Raw genomic sequence first — 22,171 nt, 5'->3', positions numbered from 1 at the left:
GAAAGAGTGGGAAGAACACGTTGAAAACTGAAATATAAAGCCGCAGAATAACAGAATAACTGATGTCACAGATTGTCTAAGATATCCAGAGATCAAGGATCCAGCTAAATGATGTGGCTGAACATTTTTTGTTTTGGTTTGGCTTGTTTTTTGGTTGGTTTCTTAATTGTTTTCTTCCTATAAAATGTAAACAGCATTAGCCTATTTTCCCTGTGAGGGGAGTTTCAATCGGCAGAAACAATATTTTATCTTTAAAATCTCTCTCAGAAAACTGTGACAGTGATGCAGATGACGTACGTCAGAGATGACAGTTCAGCCACATGATGCTCCCTCTGCCCGCCAGGTTCTGCCCTGCGTTGAAAGCGTCACTGTTCGCTTTCAGTTCAGGATGAGGGGGTTCACCTGCTTTCTGCATTCCCGCCTCACACTTTTTGAAGCAGCCTCTTAATATGAGCATGTACATAAAATGGAAACAAAAATAATTCTACTACATAACGAACAATAGGAGCCAGCATTGTGGCACAGTGGGTTAAGCCACTGCCTTCGACATCCCATATGGGTGCTGGTTAAGAGTCTGAGCTGCTCCGCTTCTGATCTGGTTCCCTGTTAATTACCCTGGGAAAGCAGCAGAAGATGGCCCAGTCCTTGGTTCCCTCCATCCACTGGCAGACCCAAATGAAGCTCCTGGCTCTTGGCCTCAGCCTGGACCAGCCCTAGTCTTTGTGGTCATTTGGGAAATAAACCAATGGATGGAAGATTCTCTCTCTTTCTTTCACTCTGTCTCTTTTTCTCTCTCTCCTTGCAACTCTGTCTTTCAAATAGCTAAATAAACCTTTAAAAATAAATACATAATGAGCAATAAATATTCTTAAAGCTATTTGCAATATACTTGGATAATTTTCCATTCTATTCTTCTGTTTTTTAAAATGCTGGCTGTAACCCACTAATTTGACTCCATAGCCTCTGAGTGGGTTGGGATACACATTTTTTTTTTATAAAACTCTGCTCAATGTAGTAATAGAACTATGCCTCCCTCCCAGGCTATATGAGCTGGATTGCAGCAGTGAATCCGTGTACAAGTAGAAGGTTCAAAACAAGGCTCTGTCTTCAACCAGTGGCCACACAAAGGCCTCTGGGAGCAGAATCTGCTGCTCAGAAAAATACTCTTGAGACCAGACTCACTTCTCATTCTTCAAAAGAAAAAGAAACAAATAGAATTTGAGATTAAAAAAATAATAACCATTTAGGCTACGTTTTCAGGGATTAAAATAACCACTAGTCCATAGTTTGAAGTAAAAAAGTACAACCTGGGCCGGCACTGTGGCAAAGTGGGATAAGCCACCACCTGCAATGCCGGCATCCCATATGGGTGCCAATCCAGCCCCATGCTAATGTGCCTGGGAAGGCAGTGGAAAATGGCCAAGTGCTTGGGTCCCTGTACCCATGTAGGAGACCCAGAAAAGGCTCCTGCCTCCTGGCTTCTGCCATGCCCAGCCCCAGTTGTTGCTGCCATCTGGAGAATGAACCAGTAGCAGGAAGATCTTTCACTTTTTCTGTCTCCCCCCGCCCCAGTAACCCTGCCTTTCAAATAAATAAATAAATAAATCTTTTTTAAAAAAAGAGGTGCAATGACCTAACCTGGGATTCTGACCTGGCTCCCCCCACCCCGGTTTGTCACTTTATGAACTCTGTCCTTTGCAGTCATCAAGGCTCTTTTCTCATATACAAAATGGAAGAAGAGGCTGGGCACTGGCCTGTCCATTAGGCTGCAGGATGGGACCCCTGCATTGCATACCAGGATGTCCGAGTTCAAGTCTCGATTCTGGCTTCCTACTAATGCAGACTGTGGGAGGCAGTGGTGATGGCTCAAAAGGTTGAGTCCCTGTCACTTTATGTGGGAGACCTGGATGGAGTTCCTGGCTCCTGGCTTCAGCCTGGCCTAGCCGAAGGTGTTGAGGGCATACTAACTCAGTTTCTTTAGTGATAATTATGTAAAAGCTCTTAAGCAAATCCATTGCTTTACAAATGAGTGCATTGGATCATTCTCAAAATACCTGGGCTGCTAGGAATTTTTTCCTTAAGATTTATTATTTATTTGAAAAGCAGAGAGAGGGAGAGAGACACAGAGAGAGAGATCTTCCATCTGTTGGTTCACTCCCCAAATGGCTGCAACTGCGGTCTGGGCCAGGCAGAAGCCAGGAGCCAGAAGCTTCTTCCAGGTCTCCTACTTGGGTGCAGACGCCCAGGACTTGGGTCATCCTCCGCTGCTTTCCCAGGTACATTAACAGGGAGCTGGATCTGAAGTGGAGCAGCTAAGACTCAAACCAGTGCCCACGTGGGATGCCAGCACTGTGGCTTAATCTGCTGTGCCACAGAGCCTGTCCTGCTGTTTGGGTTTTTACTTGCTCAAACTCCCATACCCATGTAGAGCTTTCTGCCCACTAAATACAAGGGAATTCCCACAGTTCACGTAAAACACATATTAACAAAAAAAAAAAAATAATGCATGGATTTAAAAAGTCTTGAACTAAAAATATTTTTACCTCCATTTTCCCATGAACTTTCTGAAGTACCTTCATACATTTATGTAAGGGCATACTTAGTGTTTTCTCCGAGAATATAGATAGTTAAAAATTGTACTAATTTTCAGACGTTCAGTGTGTCTGATGACTTTGCTACCTCAAATCAAGCAGTTATGCAAATCTCATCATGAGACTTTATGCATATAGGAAAATTGATGGAGAAGAAAATCTGTTATGAAAATACTCCAAAAGAAAAAAACAACCAAGTGAATAAAAACAGAAGAAAAGGGTAGTAATGGGCAGAAGTAGAAGATACCCACCCAAACATACCTTCACCCCATTTTTCCACTTTTTGATTATAATTTATCAGGAGACATCATATTATAATTAACAGCACTTTCAGACTTGGGACTGAAGGAGGGCTGTGCAGGCTGACTTCACAGTGTGGGGAGCTCAACATGCTGAGTTCAAGGTCTTGCCAGCTAAACTGGAGGCACGGACAGTGTGTTATACACGTCGCAGGTGCCATTTAAAATCTCTTCTTCTCAGTCTGCTCACCTGATGGGCACCACGCATATATCGTAATGCTACTTGTAAAGAAACCCTTTACCTGTTAGGAAAGGCTGACCTGGAGTGCCAAAGTGCTGCTTTTTCTCACCACAGGGGATGGATAACCCTGAAGAGCCCTACACGGACATTCCTCTCGGAAGTTTTGTAACCAGCGGTTAGCTGGGAGATGCTTTGACATTTGTTTTTCTTTACGACTCATAACTGTGTGCCTATAATCACTGGAGGGTTCAACTCATTTTCACAAAAGTGATTTTTACAGGTGTGTATAGCATTTGTCGGCAATTCTCACTCAAAAGGCATTTGGTGGGGCCAGCACTGTGGCGCAGTAGGTTAAGCCTCCACCTGCAGTGCCAGCATCCCATATGGGTGCCAGTTCAAGTTCCAGGTACTCCACTTCCAAACAGCTCTCTGCTATGGCCTGGGAAAGCAGTAGAAGATGGCCCAAGAGCTTTGGCCCTTGCACCTGTGTGGGAGACCTGGAAGAAGCTCCTGGCTCCTGGCTTTGGATGGGCTCAGCTCCAGCCATTACAGCTGTTTGCGGAGTGGACCAGCAGATGGAAGACCTTTCTCTCTGTCTCTCCTTCTCACTTACTGTAACTCTGCCTCTCAAATAAATAAATAAAAAAGCTTTTAAAAAAAGGCACTTATTGCAACCACACCAAGGGTATATATCATGGAGGATGCCACAGATGCTGACGTTGTGTCACCGTGATTTCGTGGGAAAAGTTCCACCTGGTAATGGGGACTGCAACAAATTCCCAGATTGCCCCTTCCAGAACCTGAGAGTCACTTTGACTCCTCCCCTTGCCCCATCCATCTGACCTCTGACCCCAGAGGCTGATTGGCTCCCTCTATCACCACTCTCTTCCCCATCTACAGAGAATCAGGCCCCCTGCAGGTCTTCGGCTGCACCTGCTCTGGTCCCCTGTCTCAGTCTTGCCCCTTCCAATCTCCTCCCACCACTGAGAATCCGAAGGGAAAATCTGACCCCTCATCCTGCTGCTCTCACTTGTGCACCACTTCCCACACGGAATAACACTTCACTGGATCATGGCAAGGATTAAATGGCACAAGGTAAACAAAACCAGTTGTTTAAGTGAAAAGAAACATCCAAATGCAAGAAGTCGTTATGTTAATGGAAATGCATTCATCAGACAAGTCAGGAATGAACTACTGTGGTTAAATATGATTAGCTTTATTTGCTTCATGGTGTCAGAGGTATGTGGATTTTTGCAAGCTGTAATGATAAAGTTGTGATATTGATTTCCTGTACACTATATATCAGATGTCACACAAAGTCAGTGCTCAGATAGGAGCTGTGCCTGTTACACTTCAGGCAATTAATAACAGCTAAATAATAGTTTGTTCATAATTCACATGGTAGATTCAATGACAGAGAAAGTTATACACTCCTGATTCTTCTTCCCAGAATCCTACCGGACTATAATTTGCCTTTTCAAAAGATGTGTCTAAACAGGTTTTCTCAGCTTCAGAGAAAACTTATGTTAAATGCCAACATAGAAGCTTATCAGGAACAGAAATCCTCCAGACAGAATAGAATGTTCTCAAGTAAATATCCAGCAATAATAAGTAAGTGATAACCAGTTACTACGGTGAGTAATCAGAGCTGAGCATTAGGCCATGGTTAGAATTTAATTAATCTCCACCTCAATCCTGTGAGTCTGCACGTGAGTTCTGTGCCCCTGTACTAAGATAAACCCTTAATGGAAGTGTTCAATAAAATTGGAAATATAACACCAATTTTTATCAGGAAGAAAGGTAATAAAGTAAGAAAATAATGGAAACAGAAATACAGAAGGTATTAGGTGACTTGAAAAAAATACAGCTGTTTAATGAACTGTATTGCAGCTATCTTGGACTTGGACAATTTGTGATTATGAGACCGGTATCACAGTACCTGGAAACAAACAACAAAACAGGTGCTATGCTTCATGGTAATGCAGCTATGGCACCCAGTGTCCCCTAAATGTCTGTTGATTAACTTAGTTAGCAAGGGCAGCCATTGTAGCATGGCCAGTTAAGACACCACTTGAGGTGCCCAGATCTCACAACGGAGAACCCAAGATTGAGTCCTGCCTCTACTTCTGATCCAGCTTCCTTCCAACGTGCCTGGGAGGCAGGAGATAGTAGCCCAAGTTCTGGGGTTCCTGCCACCATTTTGGACACCCAGATGAAGCTCCTGGATCCTAGCTTCAGTCTGGCCCAGCCCTGGCTGTTGTGGGCATTTGGGGAGTGAACCAACAGATGGAAAATCTCTCCCTCTCTTCGTCTCTCTTCTTTCTGTCATTTTATCTTTCAAATAAATGAAATATTTTTTAAAATTTTTTATTTTATTTATTTGAAAGACAGAGTTACAGACAGAGAAGGAGAGATAGAGGGAGAGATCTTCATGTTGGTATCCCACATGGATGCAGGGGCCCAAGCACTTGGGCAATCTTCCACTGCTTTCCCAGGCTCATTAACAGGGAGCAGAATTGGAAATGGAGCAACCAATACTCAAACAGGCGCCCAAACAGGATGCTGGTGCTGCAGGCCTGGGCTTTACTCCACTGCACCACAATGTCAGCCCCTAAACAAATCTTTTAACAATTTTAATTAGCAAATGATTAAGAATCAAGAAATTCTTATGGCTACAATTATTGATCCAAACATATTTTAAGATCAGTACTATTTAAAAATAATCAGTCTCAATGTATATCCTAACAATTTTTTCCCAGTGAAATCATAGGGTATTCAAAGTGTATGTGATGACCTGTAAAATAATGCATTTCATAGTCCTTCCTTTTCTAAGAGCAGTCCTTGAAATAAACCATTTCCTAATGTCTAACAAATTGTACAGAGGTTTCGAGATAGTGGAACTTGTAACTTTAAGCTGATGTTTGTGCACTAAGTAAGCAGACATGATAAATGCATGGCCCAGTGGCCACTACTTCCCCTGAAATGCAATCACAGACATCAATAATCAATCACAGCACTTTTTCCCACTAAGCCTGGATTTATCCTCAACATCAATTTTAACAGTATATTCCACACAGCACCTGTTAGTCATTTACTCATTTAACAAATGAATTCTTACTGCATGCAAGTCAGATAAAAGTGATTAGGGCAGACATGAACCTTGCCCTCATGGGCTTAGACTAATAATCGTTTGACACTCAAGTAATGGTTATTGGTCGGGTCTGCTCTGTATGATTGGAATGGAAATAATTCTAAATAGCTAAGTTTCTCCTCTGTCATAAAAGGTGACGGAAGTGACCAGGTTCTACACTCCCTTCCTACTGGCTCCATGAACCCATGAGGTCTATCAAATAGTATAGCAGTTAAGAAGAGAAATAGCTGAACTTTTTTTTCCAAAGAGAAGGGATTCTTTTATTAATTTAAAATATCTGATGTGCAAGTCAGACTCTGATAAATGCATAGGAGAGGGCCAGTGCTGTGGCATAGTGGGTAAAGCCACTGCCTGTAGGGCCAACATCCCATATAGGCACCAGTTAGAAACTCAGCTGCTCCACTTTCGATCCAGCTCTCTACTATGGCCTGGGATAGCAGCAAAAGATGGCCCAAGTCCTTGGGCCCCTGCACCCGTGTGGGAGATCTGGAAGAAGCTCCTGGCTCCTGGCTTCGGATAGGTACAGCTCTGGCCATTGCAGCCATCTGGGGAGAGAACTAGCGGATCAAATACCTCTCTCTCTCTCTCTCTCTCTCTCTCTGTATCTCTGCCTTTCAAACAAATAAACAAATCTTTAAAAAAAAAATAGGAGAAATTTTTAGGAGAATTTCAGTGCGAATTGATATTTTTCTCCCACTTCCCAGAGGAACAGGAGGGGAGGAGTCTATGTAACGCACAGCGAGGGGCTTTGTTTTTTGTTTGGTTTTTTTTTTTTTTTTTTTTTTTTTTCCCAAAAGTGCTGGAGAGACTAGGCTGGACCACGTGGAACTCCAAACAGTGGCTGAGCGGTGACTTTTTTCCATCACAAGCAAGTGTTTTCTTTCCCCTGGAGCTGCAAAATCACCTCCCTGGAAATCTCTGTTCTTAATTCTGCACCTTCTCCATCCACCCTGTCTCATTTCCTGCCTGCCACTCTCTCTTCCCTCCCTCGGAAGAGGCTGACTCCTCCAAGCAACAGCCGGCCCCCTCCCTGCCCCGCCTACGTCTTCATCTTCCTTTTCAGGGGGCGGATGATGACAACAGCCAGAATGCTTCGTCCCCTCCCTACAGAAAAAGGCAGGGTTTCAGGACTGAGTCCAGGAGTGGAGACTTGAGTGCCCAGTCAAAAGCAGGTTCATAGCCGCTCAAATGAGGTCACAGCCAACATCACACAGCATTTCTACTGCCTCCTAAGTCAAACCCTGAATCTTACAGATATCATAATCTAGATCTTACAATATGAAGATTATGCTCAGGTAAAACATTAGCCAGTCATCTTATTTTTAAAATTCAAAAATGGTATTCGACTGTACCACCGCCAATGCAAAGGCGCCAGTTCTTTTAACATAGCAGGAGGTATACTCACACTACGTTTTTAGCTACCGAAGCTTTTGGTTGGTTGTTGTGTCTTTAAAATTGATTTTGAGCTTGAGGTGCCTACTCATTTTGCATCCTGTTCTCAAGGATGTTTTTCCTTAGTTTTTAAGCCTTTCAACAAGTAGTGGTAACTAGCTGTAACTCTACAAGGAAGAAAAAAATGACCGGCCATTTTTCTTATTCTTTCTCAGGGATCCATTTGTATTGTCAATTTATATTTCCTTAATGGTTTTGCTTTTCTTCCCTTTGCATATTACTTCATTTATTCATTCTCTAAGGGGGGAAAACATACCATAAAAACTGTAGCCCAAAATGACTAATTTTTACCTTTTGTCCTTTTTACTATAAAATGGCACAGGCCAGCTCTTATATCACTATAATACTTCCTCAGTGGACATGAAATAACATCACATTGTTAACTAGAGCCAGTTTTTTAACACCCAAGGAGCAACATTAAATTTACATTTATTAAGTTAATAGGAAAAAATCCCAATATGTTACAATTCCAACACATAAGACAATGCAGTTGCATTGAAGGACAAAAAAATCTCTTCTTTTAGGCTCCTCAAGTATTAAAAATTAGAACAAAGATCCTGTCGTTCATTATTTATCCAAACGCACGCTAGAGACTTCCAGGTGCTGCTGGTGCAGTGAGGAGAGTCTCCAACCTCACGGAACATCCAGTTCACTGACCAGGCCTTGAGGGGTCCACTTGAAATGGATGCACAGGAAATGCAGGAAAAATGCATTCTGTAGGTTTCTACAAGACGCCCACTTCCCTCATGCCCACTAGCAAGGATCAGGGTGGATGTGGGCTCCGCAGCAAAGCAATCACACAAGGAATGTGGAACACCGAAGTCTTACCATTAACATAGACATAGATGGAAGATTGTGTTTCCTTCTTCTTTGAAGTGGGGATAGTTAGGTATCTGCAGGTGTACAAGCCAGTGTGGTTGGCCTGAGCTGCGTCCAAGGTCAGGGTACTGCAGAACTGTTTGCCATTCCTTCCGCAGGTGGATTTCGAGATGTTCAGCCTTTCGCTTTCGCTCTCTCTACTCACCAATTTAGGCAAAGACCATGAGAGAGCCGCTTCTCCTCTGCAATCAGAGGGCAGAAGATAAAGTACAGTTACATCTGGGGCCATGGCTGGTGCCACTTGCTAAGAAATTTTTTTTTTTAAGGAAGCACTGTTCTAAGGTTCTCTCTTAAGTATAGTCATTCAGTATGGAGATTCCTCAGAAATCTGAACATAGATCTACCAAATGACCCAGACATCCCAATCCTGGGAATTTACCCAAAGGAAATGAAATTAGCATATGAAAGAGTTATTTGTACCCCCATGCTTATTGCAGCTCAATTCACAATAGCTGAGATATGAAATCAACTCAGGTGTCCACCAACTTATGACTGGATAAAGAAAATGTGGTATATATACACTATGGAATACTACTCAGTTGTAAAAAAGAATGAAATCCTGTCTTTCGGAACTAAATGGATCCAACTGGGAACCATTATGGTTAGTGAAATATAAGCCAGTCCCAAAAAGACATGTATCATATGTTTTCTCTAATATGTGGTGGTTAATATAGAATACACAAAAAAGTACAGGGATGAAATGGACATCTTGTGACTTGATTGTTGTTTTTAGCTCTTTTTTACATTCCTGTGGAACTGTGGTCTTTATATTTTTTATTTGTTGAATATTATAGTTAGTTGTGCATTAAACTCATGATTATACAGTGGATTGAAATAATGTTTTTGCAAAAAATAAAAAAGGAAGAAATAAGGGGGGTGGGGGAGGGAAGTATGGTTATCTTCTTAGAACTGTACCTATGACTGCATTAAATCTGTTTTCTTCATATTCATTACAATTTTAAAAATATTTTAAGTGTAGTCATTTTCTTCTTTGCAGAAAAGCAACATATTCAGAAGAGATTTTGAACAATATTCTGAATATGCACAAATGGGTGAGCTTCCTTCACCCCACTTTCCCTGAGTCTCTCTCCTGTCTGTGGGGACCTCTCTGCACGTGAGGCTGGGTACCTGCGGTTTGCATTCGAGGATCACCCAGACCACTGAGTTTCCTACCTCTCTTCTCTGCCAGGGAGTGAATTTTGCCTTGGGAAAGGTAACTAGGTTATTCCCAAATGAACACTGTCACTTACCTGCATTTGAGGTACAGTGTCTGTCCGGCTTGCATGACGTGCTGGGTGCCTTTTAAATTCAGTTCAGGACGTTTTAATTCTGAACCTGAACTAGCTCCTGGAAAACAAATGGTTTGAATATAATATTTGCAAATTGCATTATCATCTTTTTAAAAAAATTTCTTTCTATAAAGGTGATGTTTAATTTACTCACATATATAAAAAGACATTTCTAATAGACACTTTTCTTAATTCACAGTTTTTTCTAATCCAAACCTTGCTCACAAATATTATATATACTTTTAAACCCAATGACCTAAGTAATAATCAAAAGCCCATTTATTTGGAATATTAATAGATTCACATATGGTTCAACAGACAACCATATTAATAGATCTTATTAAAAACTCTCAAAATTAAATTAGTTTGTGTTATCCAAAATATATATTTTTTAAAGATCTATTTATTTTATTATAAAGGCAGAGTTACAGAGATGCAGAGAGAGAAAGAGAGAGAATCTTCCATCCACTGGTTCACTCTGCAGATGGCCTCAACAGATGGAGCTGCACTGGTTCAAAGCCAGGAGCCAGGAGCTTCCTTCTAGGTCTCCCATGCGGGTGCAGTGGCCCAAGGACTTGGGCCATCCTCCACTGCTTTCCCAGGCCATAGCAGAGAGCTGGATCATCAGTGGAAAAGTGGGGACTCGAACTGGCACCCACATGGGATGCCAGCACTACAGGTGGAGGCTTTACCCGCCACACCACAGTCCTGATCCCCCCAAATATATTTCTAATACTGAACTTATGCCAGTGTAGATCATCCAGTCACGTGGACTTGTCTGATCTTTATTCTAATAAATGTATAGAAATTCCTAGGTTCTCGATGTAGCTCAGTCACTACACAAGCACTGATATTTGGGGCCCGTCATTTTTCTTTTTGAAATAACTTCCTCATTTTGAAAACTAACCTTGGTTTTGAACTAACTTCCTCAAAATGAAAATCAAAGTCAGGTTTAGATGCCATTTGGCTTGTCTAACATAACCTACCAGTTCCCTCTAAAATGGTGCAGTGAAAGGGAACTGTCCACTCCTTACAGGACACAGGACAAGGGTATCTCACGGGGGACTGCTGAGAGGCTATGAAAGGACGTACGGCAGAGCAGAGTGCAGTAAAACCCGCCCATCTCTGGGCATCCATCCTGGTGACAAGCAATGGGACCCTGGACGTGTCACTCTGGGCGCTCTTAATCATGAAAGGAGAGATCGCACCTTTGACCTTTCCCAGAGCTTGGGCCTCCCCGGAGCTCTCACTGGCCATTGGGGAAAACACCAGGAAGGATCTGCTTGGCCTCATTCTCTCCCTCATCCCTCACTCCCCAGCCCTTGTCTCACCACTTTCTCCCCCACTCCTTCCCCTCCTCTTTCTACCAGGGCAGTAGCAAAGCCAGGTAACAGCAGATCAGGGACCGAGGATTAGCATCTTGAGGTAGCAATAGGGACTGGAGAAGAGACAAAAATTAAGTACATGGCACCAATGGTAGGGACTACTTTTTACTTACAAATGGGTTTACGCAATAGAAGCTTGAGGACAGCTGGCCCTCCAGGTCTCAGTGTTGGGTAACAGATCTGGGAGATGGGACACTCAAGTTCCCAGGTCAAGCCCAGTGATGTTCTCCGGTGTTTCTCTTGGGTCTTAATAGCTCAGGGAAAACTGGACTCTTTAAAAGATCTGCATTGGAAACTTTGGTTTCTGCTTCTTAACTACACGGCCTTAGCATAACTTAATTTCCTGCTGCTTAGCAGCCTCAGGAATAAAACTGAAAACCCATGCTCCCCCCAACAGGCAGGCTGTGTGCAGGAGTCAGTGTGCTGCCTGCCACGTGCCAGATGTCACCGTCACCCTCACTGGTGGAATTGCTTCTCTTGGCTCCTGGCAGAGAATATTTTGCTGTGTAGGTAACCACAAACATATTAAACGAACATCATATGTTTTTCTGGAGTTGTTGATGATGTAAATTAATATTTTATTTTTAAAAAAGCTCTATTGCAGTCTTTCTTTTTGACATAACTTATTTTTATTTGAAAGGCCCACACACACATAGTTAGAGACATCTTCCATCTGCTGGTTCACTCTCTAAATGTCCCTAACAGCCAAAGCTGGGCCAGGCTGAAGCCAGGCACTCAGAACTCAGTCTGGTCTTCCACATGGGTGACAGGGACCTAACTGCTTGAGCCATTGCCTGCTGCCTCCCAGGATGTGTGTGAGCAGAAAGCTGGCATCAGAAGTGGAGGCGGGACTCCATCCCCAGGTGCTCTGATATGGGATGTGGGTGTCCCAAGTGACCAAATGCCTACTCCTAAATTAATATTTTGAAATTAACTTTTGGGGCCAGGGTTGTGATGTAGCAAGTAAAGCTACCACCTGTGATGCTGGCATCCCATATGGGTACTGTTCGCGAGTCCCAACTGCTCCACTTCTTTATTTATTTGATAGGCTGAGGGGGCCAGCACTGTGGTGTAGCAGATAATGCTGCTGCCTGCAGGGCTGGCATTCCATATGGGCGCTGGTTCAAGTCCCGGCTGCTCCACTTACAATCTAGCTCTCTGCTATGGCCTGGCTCAAGTCCTTGGGACCCTGCACCACTGTGGGAGGCCCAAAAGAAGCTCCTGGCTCCTGGCTTTGAATCTGCGCAGCTCTGGCGGTAGTGGCCAATTGGGGGGTGAACCAGTGGGTGGAAGACCTCTCTCTCTCTGCCTCTCCTTCTCTCTCTATGTAACTCTGACTTTCAAATAAATAAATAAATCTTTTAAAAATAATAAAGAAAGGCTGAATTACAGAGAAGCAGAGGCAGAGAGAGAGAGAGGTCTTCCATCCAATGGTTCACTCCCCAAATGGCTGCAACGCCCAGAGCTAGGCTGATCTGAAGCCAGGAGCCAAGAGCTTCTTCTAGGTCCCTCATGTGGTTGCAGGGGCCCAGTGACTTGGGCCATCTTCCACAGCTTTCCCAGACCACAGCAGAGAGCTGAATCAGAAGTGGAGCATCCAGGACTGAAATCGGTGCCCATATGGGATGCTGGCACTGGAGGTAGCTGCCCAACTGTTACGCCACAGAGCCAGCCCCTGCTCCACTTCTGATCCTAGGCAATGAGCCTGGGGAAGCAGCAGAAGACGACCAAATCCTTAGGCCTCTGCCACCCATGTGGGAGACCCTGAAGAAGCTCCTGGCTCCCGGCTTTGGTCTAGCCCAGTTCTGGCCATTGTGGCCATTTGGGGAGTGAACCAATGGATGAAAGACCTCTCTCTGTCTTTCCCTCTTTCTCTCTAACTATGCCTTTCAGATAAATAAATATATCTTTTTTGTAAGTAACTACTATAGATAATACATCCTAGTAGTACTAGTTATTACTAGATTAAATGGCTCAGTATTTACTAGTATAAATTAAAATGTACATAGAGATACAACTGATCCATCACATACTCCCGCAGAATCAAAATCAGGCCTCCACAGGAACTTGAGGTTTTTCTAAAGCCACAGCCAGCAGCTGATGAAACCTACTCTGAAAAATTTCCAGGTCAGAATGGTGTCTGGCCGTCTTAATGACATGGAACCTGGGGGATTTAAATGAGCACTTGTTCATAGGCTGGAAAAGACCAGCAAAACTTTCTGAGGAAAATTCTAGCATTACTTGTAGTTATCTTTGTGGTCCACGTGGAGACAATGAGCTTTCCCACCGCAGGAGAAGCAGCCCACGAATCTTGCCCTTGGAAGGAGCACACTAGTTAAAAGTAGTTAACTGAAACAGAGGAAGAGAGAAGTCCCAGGGAACTCTTTTTCAGTAACTGGATGCTGAGTGTATCTGTATGCCTTGGCGCATAGGAAGCTAGAATTTCATTAAGATTAATGGCGATGCCAAGAGTATAGTTAACGGTAAAACAAATAAGGAAAAGGAAAGTGAAATATTTATTCCTCAAAGCCTTTGAAGTCACATTATGGGGCCTTGAAATATTTGTTTGAGGCAGTTTAATGTCCACACACCTATCTGGGCAATGAAGAATCTGCTAACATCTTAGAGTGTCTACTGCATAGCAGACACTTTTCCCATCACAGTAGTGATATATGTATAAGTAACACCGTGTGCCCATCTGAAAGTATGTCCATCTGCACACCACGGCGGTGCAGTTTGCTCTTCTCAGCCATTCCAAGTCACACTTCCCATTTAGATAATGAATCCACAGGGTAGTCCATGTTCAAGGGTGGAGCGCCGCAACTGAACAATGATTCCCCATTGTGAAGCTTGGATAGGAATCAAAACTTTCCACTGTTTGCCATGGTAGTCTAGAAATCCAATTTACAAGGCTGATTTTGTCCCCATGGGTTGGCATTGTCTGTCCCCTCTGAGAGCTACTGCTTTCATCACAGTCAACTACAATGTAATCGTGAGGGGCACACAGATCTATTTATAGGAGCAAACCTATTACTTAAATAAAATAAAACAAGCAAAGTACTCAATGCATAGCCTGACAATGGGCTTTATCACATGCTCTGTGTGTGTGTGTGTGTGTTAGAAAAAAAACTGTTAAGGTCAAGCAGTATGGACTAATAGCATTTAAAAAATAATAAAAAACCAACATCTGGACCAGGCATTTGGCTTGGTGGTTAATATGCCAGTTAAGACATCCATGTCCCATTGGAATGCCTGGGTTCCATACTCTGCTCTGGCTTCTGCCAATGCAGAACCTGGGAGCAGCCTTGATGGCTCACATAATCGGGTCCCTATCACCCTGGATTGAATTCTGAGCTCCTGTTTTTGCCCAGTTCAGGACTGGGTCTTATGGACATTTGGAGAGCAAACCAGCAGATGGGAGCATGCTCTCTAAGTATCCCATTTAAAAAGTTTTTAAAAAGCAAACTAAAAAACCCAACAACATGTGACTGCTACTTCTTTGAACAGTGACACTTTGTATTTACCTTGCTGGATATTTTCTCTGTTTTTTTTTTTTTTTTTAAGATTTTATTTATTTATTTGAGACAGTTACAGACAATGAGAGAGAGAGAGAGACAGAGAGAAACGTCTTCCTTCCATTGGTTCACTCCTCAGATGGCTGCAATAGTTGGAGCTATGCCGATCTGAAGCCAGGAGCCAGGAGCTTATTCCAGGTCTCTCACACAGGTTCAGGTGCCCAAGGACTTGGGCCATCTTCTACTGCTTTCCCAGGCCATAGCAGAGAGCTGGATTGGAAGAGGGGCAGCCCGGACTAGGACCAGTGCCCATATGGGATGCCGGCACTTCAGGCAGAGAATTAACCTACTGTGCCACGGCTCCAGCCCCCATTGTTTTTCTGTTCTACATTAACTGGTAGGTAGAATAGAACTTAATGACTCCTTGGCATAAACCCTCTCTTCTTCCCCACAAGCCTACACACAGACGTGTCGAAAGGTCACCTCAGTGGCCCCACCATTGGAGTATTGTGGGTTTCAATTCCCAGCTCCAGCTCCTCACTCTAGCCTCCTGCTAACTCAGATCCTGGAGAGCAATGGTGATGGTTCAGGTAACTGGGTCCCTAACACTCAGTCGGGATACTTGGATTAAGTTCTGGGCTCCTGGCTTGGCCTCTTGACCCAGCCCAGACCATCGCAGGCCCTTTGGGACACTACTTGAGTGAACCAGCAGATGAGAGCTCGCTCTGTCTGTCTCTGTCTCTGTCTGTCTGTCTGTATATGTCTTTCTCTCTGCCTCCCAAATAAATTTAAAAATGTTTTTGAAAGCATAATTTAATAAAGTGACATCCTCCAATCCCCACCTAATTTCATTAGGCAGAATGGAAGACTTCCTTTGATTTCAATGGGAAGAGTGAGTAAATTTCCAAGTATGGTTTTATTTTGCAATCAAATCCAAAACCCAAATGACTGAACCTCTTTATTCAAAGGCTTGTCAAAGCTACTGTGATGGATACTGAGTGAACAGGCAAGAGGTCGTCATGAAGCAGACAGCTTTGCTATCATTTTAAAGATCCAAGGAAGACACTTACATAAAGTCTGACTAAAAGGACCTTTAGAGAACTTCTGTTTCCATTGATGTAAATAAAATCAATGTTCTTGGGAGTTGAATGCAACTTCAAAACAAATCCCATATTTTGTTCATCTTACTAACAAATGCTACCCTACCCCCTCTGTGACACTGGAATCAAAGCATTATTCTCTGTAAGAAAAGATCTTTTCTCAAATATAAATCATGAAATGCCTATCTTTTCCATTTTTTTATGTAGAGTCTTTAATCTCCCCAGCTCTGCCATTAACTTGTTATGTTATGGCCATGGGCAAGCTGCCTTAAGTCTCAGATTCTTAAATTGTCAACAGAGGTTAGACTGATGTGTATAGTCCCTGTCAGCCTAAAATTGCCATTGATTCTGAGGTTAGTAATTAATAATAATGTAAAAGTTAGAAATCACATTGTAAAGATATGGTTAATAAAAAGACAAATAGCCCAACCTTGAAAAAATGACAACGGTTCTGAATGGATATTTCCTCCAAGAAGATATACAACCGACCAACAAACACATGACAAGATGAAGGACATCACTAGTCATTAAGAAAATGCAAAGCAAAAATTCATTGAGATAATATTTTATACCTACAGACATAGCACAAATGAAAAGGATGGAACTAACAAGTGTTGGATATGGAAAGATCACAACTTCATGCATTGCTTCAGGAATTTTTCAAATAGTGCAGCCACTGTGGAAAACAACACAGCAGTTTCGCAGATCTTTAAACATCGAGTTCATCATAGGCTAACCATATTTTTCAGCAATGACACTCAATGGGTATCTGCCCAAGAGAACTGAAAACTTATGTCCACATAAAAGCTCATATATAAATATCCACAGCAGCAATAGCCCCCAAAAGAGAATACTATCCAAATGTCTGTCAATGATAAATGGATATACAAAAATGTAGCACAAAATCCATACAATGGGATTTTATTGACAATAGAAAGAAACGAAGTACTCATGCGTGCTACAACATAGATGAGCCTTGAAAAAATTGTCAGCTCACACAGAGAAAAGGTCACGAGAGGACACAGTGAAAAATAGGCCATCTGCAAGCCACAGATAGAGGGCTTGGGAGATTCCAAACCTGCAACATCTGGATCTCAAACTTCCAGCTTCCAGAGCTTCGAGAAAGTAAAAGTTTCTTGTTTAAACGGTGAAAACAGGCCGGGCACTGTGGCATAGTGGATTAAGTACTGCTTGAGATGGCCTGAGTCCCATATGGAAGCACCATTTACAGTCCTGGCTGCTCCAGTTCTGATCCGGCTCCCTGATAATATGCCTGGGAAGCAGCAGATGATGCCTCAAGGACTTGAGGCCCTACTATAGGGAGATCTGGATGGACTTCTGGGCTCCCATTTTTGGGCTGCCCAGCCCCAGCTGTTGTGGGCATCTGGGGAGTGGACCAGCAGACAAAAGATCTCTCTCTCTCCCTCTCCCTTTCTCTGTCACTCTGATATCCAAATAAGTAAGTCTTTAAAAAAATTTTTTTAATAATGAAAACAAGGGCAGGTGCTTGAGACATTGGTTAAGACTTGGGATGTCCACAACCAATGTTGGGATGCCTGGATTTAAGTCCCAGAAAGCTCTACTCCTGTCTCCAGCTTCCTGCTAATGCACACCCTGGGAGGCAACAAGTGATGGCTCAAGTACCTGGGTCCCTGCCAGGAATTCTGGATTGAGTTCTTAGTGCCTGGCTTCAGCCTGGCTCAGCCTTGGCTATTGTGGGCATTTGGGGAGTAAACCAGCAAATGGGAGAACTCTCCCTGCCTTTCAAATAAAACAAAATAAATAAATAAATACATCTTTAAAAATGAAAAGCGCTATGTTAAAAAACATCTTGCTAAGTTTAACTAAAATAAAACAATCACAAAAGGCCACATGTTACATGATTTCATTTATTTGAAATGTCCACAGCAGGCAAATCCATAGAGACAGAAAGTGGAATAGTGATTGACAGAGGTTCAGGGGAAGGCAAATGACTGATAACTGAGTAGGGAGTGTCTTCTTGAGGTGATGAAAATGTTGTGAAGTTAGATATTGGTAATGGATGCCAACTCTGAGAACAGAGCAGAAAAAAAGCCAGTGAGTTATGCACCCTAATATTCTGGTCCCCTATGGTCATCATTTGGGGAGTTTCAGTATGTGAACTGTATCTCAATAATGTGATATATATTGATATTGCAATAGGGCAATATATACTGAGATAAAATTCACATACAGTAGGAGGCCAGTTTCTGACTCTCAAAATGATAGAAAACATCAAGTTATAACCAAAGTACTCACAGAGTTAAAACAAGGCCTGAATAAGAAGAAATTTGGAGATGTGTTGCCACCTATAACCCATAAATGTGACGGTTTATCCAGCTACAAGTTGTAGAAAACTGATTGCAAATACTTCTTTCTTGTTCCATAACATTACTATTTATGAAGCAGAAGTTTTACAAATATATCACAAAACACATCAGTTTACTGCTGCCCCCCTTTCTCTCTTTCAAATTTAACATAGTCCTCATTTCAAACCACTTCTAATTGCATATTTGTAATTTTAACTCTCTAAATTGGCAAAGTGACCCACAGTGAAAACTATGTTGCTAGTGCTCCCTGAAGAATCCACTGGGATTTCCTTTTTTATTAAAATGATTGATTTTCAATTTATTTGTTTTAACCCAAAGCTTTGTATAGTACATTTATTTCAAATGAGAAGCACCTGTCTTTGATTTTTGCATATTGCATTTTCTATAACACATAATCCTACATGATAAATGACCTCTTTATCTAAATATAACTCCCAAGTATCATGTTTCTAAAACTTGAATTTAAGGCCATGGGCCTTCTACAAAGGTTGAATGGGGTCAATTAAACATAATTCATAATAAAAGAAAAAATTACTTCCCCAAGATGTAGCTTATTAAAAAGCTGTCTTATAAACTAAATCCATGGAATCTTTTGGGTTGGCGGGAGAATGGTTAAAAATACAGTTGGGGGATCAGTGCTGTGGTGTAGCAGGTAAATCCACCACTTGTGCCACAGCATCCCATATGGGTGCTGGTTCATGTCCAGCTGTTCCACTTCCAATCCAGCTCCCTGCTAATGCACCTGGGAAAGCAGCAGAAGATGACCCAAGTATTTGGACCCCTGAACCCATGTGGGAGACTGGATGAAGCTCCTGGCTTTGGTCAGGCCCGTCCCTGGCCATTGCTGCCATGGGGGGCAGGGAGCGGGCAGTGAACCAGCAGATGGAAGATTTCTCTCTGTGTACCCATCTCTAACTCTGCTTTTCAAATAAATAAATAAAGAAATCTTTCTTTTAAATGAAGAATTTAGTTGCAAACTTACGAAAGTTACCAAAGTTTCTGTTTGAGATGCTAATTCCTATAGCTGGCATAGGCTCAGGTACTTAATAATAAACTAATTCTCAGTCTTAGCCTCCGTGAGGTGGACATCAGAACTGAATGCACTGCTTAGAATAACTGCATTCAATGAAGACTAATTGTATAATTAGCCTCACTCAGCTGAAGAGCATTTTTAAAGGGCTTTTTTTCTCTTATTTCTAGGCCAATGGAGAAGGGCCAAGTGTTCAAGTTCCACTCACCAACAGACTACATAGAAAATGTGAACTCCAACAAGCATTCATGTGATAGCAACATAACAAGTCAAAATAAGCCACGGTGCCAATTTTTAAAATAAATTTTCCCTCTAAAACAACTGGCCTTAAATCAAGGTAAAATCTAATGAAATTAAAGGATGTACACAAATACACAGATATACATATCTGCCTACAAATATATGTACACTTTTCTGTCCAAGGAAATCTCAAGTTTGCTTGAGCTGTGGAGCAATGGTAGGTATGGAAAGGGGAAGAGGTGTTTGGTGTGTGCTTGATTTATATATTTTTACATTTTTATTTACTTATTTGGGGAGAGAGGGAGTTAGAGATATAGACAGAGACAGAGAGAGAGAGAGACAGCCCCATCCACTGGTACACCCCCCAAACGTCCACAATGATTGGAGCCAAAGCCAAGATCCCAGAAACTCAATCCAGGTCTCCCGCCTGGGTGACAGGAACCCACTACATGAGCCATCACTGCAGACTCCCAGTCTGCATTAGCAGAAGGCTGCAGGCAGGAGCCAGGGCAGAGTCTTGAATCCAGGCTCTCCAATGAGGATCATGGGCGCTTTAACCAGTATCTTAGCTGCTGGGTCAGGTGTCTACCTGTCACCACAGGTGTGTGTTTTGATTGCATTCTTTATGCAGCTCAGGCATAGGGAAAGCTCTTTCCAGGCTGGGATTTAGAAACTGACTTGTATGTGGCAAAGCATGAAACTCTGACTCATGGCTGAACGATGCTTTTTGTAGATAAGATTATTTGTGACTTTAAATTGGCAATTTTACAATATAGAATATTTCAGATTAAGGTCATTGTGTTATTGAACTTCAGGGTCCAAGAAAGGGTTGAATAAACATCGAGAACGCTGCTGTCCAGCAACAATACATTTGATTTGTAGAAAATGTCTAATCCCAGGGGCCTGGTTTCTTCCTTTTATATCTTCATAATGTATTAAAATCCCTATTTGACCACGCAGAACCCACAAAAAGAATTCACTGGTTTCTGGCTTTAGTTTTTTGATTCTAGGTAATTCTCCAAATTCAGGTAATTCCCTAAATTCCCAGCTGCTCCACTTCTGGTCCAGCTCCCTGCTAATGAGACTAGGAAAGCAGCGGAAGATGGCCCAAGTGCTTGGGCCACTGCACCTAGGTGGGAGACTCAGAAGAAGCTCCTGGCTCCTGGCTTCCGCCTGGCCCAGCTGCAACTGTTGCAGCCATTTGGAGAGTGAACCAGTGAATGGAAGGTCTCCATCTCTCTATGTATCTCTCCCACTCTCTGTAACTCTGCCTTTCAAATAATTAAATTTTTTAAAAAGTCACTTAAACAAATCTGTGTGGCTTAATATATTTACCAGGAGAAAGCTCCTCTAGCAGCATCAACATTCCTACTGCCAACGTTTACGACGGCTGCCTGTCCTCTGTGCACATATCGGAGCTTTTTCTGGACACTGGCTTCTTGGGAGGGTCACGGTTTAACAGGGCACATTCATTGATCACTAGGCCTGTCACCAGCTACCATCAGGAGCCTACCCTCCCCATGACCTATAGTCAGGCCCAGCTCCTTTTCATGTGACATCACACTTAATTAAGGTTGGTCAGAGAGAAATCTCCCACTGACCACAGTGCTACCTTTCCCCTCTGCCAAAAAAAAAATATTGCTTTCACTCCCACACTGCTGTTCTTTTATTGCACGCATTCAAAAACCACCTCCACTGAGCTGCCGAACGTCGTTTCGGTTTACGGTACAATGTCAGGGCGGTTATCTGAGCTGCCTGGAGCAAAGGTCAAGATCTGGCTGACAGGGCATGAGATGGAGCTTGTAAAGTATTTGGCAGAGAAGTCTGGGAGGCCATCATCTGGTGATGCAAAGGGCAGTGAACAGAGCAAACGCTCTTCACACCCTGAAACGCACAGAGGCAGGTTTTGTCTGTTGGGTAGGGCTGGGACACATTCTGCTTTCTCTATCAGTAGCAGGAGCCTTGTTAACATTTGAAGCCTGCTCCCCCTTGGCCTCTGTTCTCATCCAGTGTCACTGTGTAGAGCCCTGTCTGGACACAGAGGTCTTGCTTTATCGAGTGCACCACAGTCACCAGTTCATGTTGAAATTCACAAGTCACGTCTATGGAGACAATGAGAGCAAGAGCAGGTCTCCGAACTTCATGGACGTTGCTATTGCTGTGGGTTCCCTTAGGAGGAAAGCATCTCAGAGAGAGAAGATTGGGAGCAGGGGCCGGCGCTGTGGCATAGCAGGTAAAGCTGCCGCCTGCAGTGCCAGCATCCATCCCATAAGGGTGCCAGTTTGTGTTCCGGCTGCTTCTCTTCTTTTTTTTTTTAATTTATTTTTTATTTTTTGGACAGGCAGAGTTAGAGTGTGAGAGAGAAACAGAGAGAAAGGTCTTCCTTCCATTGGTTCACCCCCCAAGTGGCCACTATGGCCAGTGCGCTGCGCCGATCCGAAACCAGGAGCCAGGTGCTTCCTCCTGGTCTCCCATGTGGGTTCAGGGCCTAAGCACTTGGGCCGTCCTCCACTGCCTTCCTGGGCCACAGCGGAGAGCTGGACTGGAAGAGGAGCAGCCTGGACAGGAGCGGCGCCCCAACCAGGACTAGAACCTGGTGTGCCGGCGCCACAGGCAGAGGATTAGCCTAGTGAGCCACGGCACCGGCTGGGCTGCTTCACTTCTGATCCAGCTCTCTGCTATGGCCTGGGAAAGCAGTAGAAGATGGCCCA

The 22,171-nt window shown here is 43.1% G+C and overlaps 1 protein-coding gene across 2 annotated transcripts in view; it reads right to left on the bottom strand.

The window, feature by feature from the left end:
• Nucleotides 1-22,171, bottom strand: part of FLT1 (fms related receptor tyrosine kinase 1) — a 199,306-nt gene that overhangs the window by 155,975 nt on the left and 21,160 nt on the right. For both annotated transcript variants that reach the window (XM_070049070.1, XM_070049071.1), the window contains exons 3-4: nt 9,804-9,900; nt 8,503-8,735 (exon numbers count right to left, since the gene is read on the bottom strand). In XM_070049070.1, coding sequence (XP_069905171.1) covers nt 8,503-8,735; nt 9,804-9,900 — 330 coding nt within the window. The remainder of the gene's footprint in view (nt 1-8,502; nt 8,736-9,803; nt 9,901-22,171) is intronic.

The sequence above is a fragment of the Oryctolagus cuniculus genome, chromosome 9 (genome assembly GCF_964237555.1).
Source record: "Oryctolagus cuniculus chromosome 9, mOryCun1.1, whole genome shotgun sequence".
Lineage (NCBI taxonomy): Eukaryota > Metazoa > Chordata > Mammalia > Lagomorpha > Leporidae > Oryctolagus > Oryctolagus cuniculus.
The sequence above is the reverse complement of the archived record's forward strand: the minus strand, read 5'-3'. Positions and strand labels throughout refer to the sequence as shown.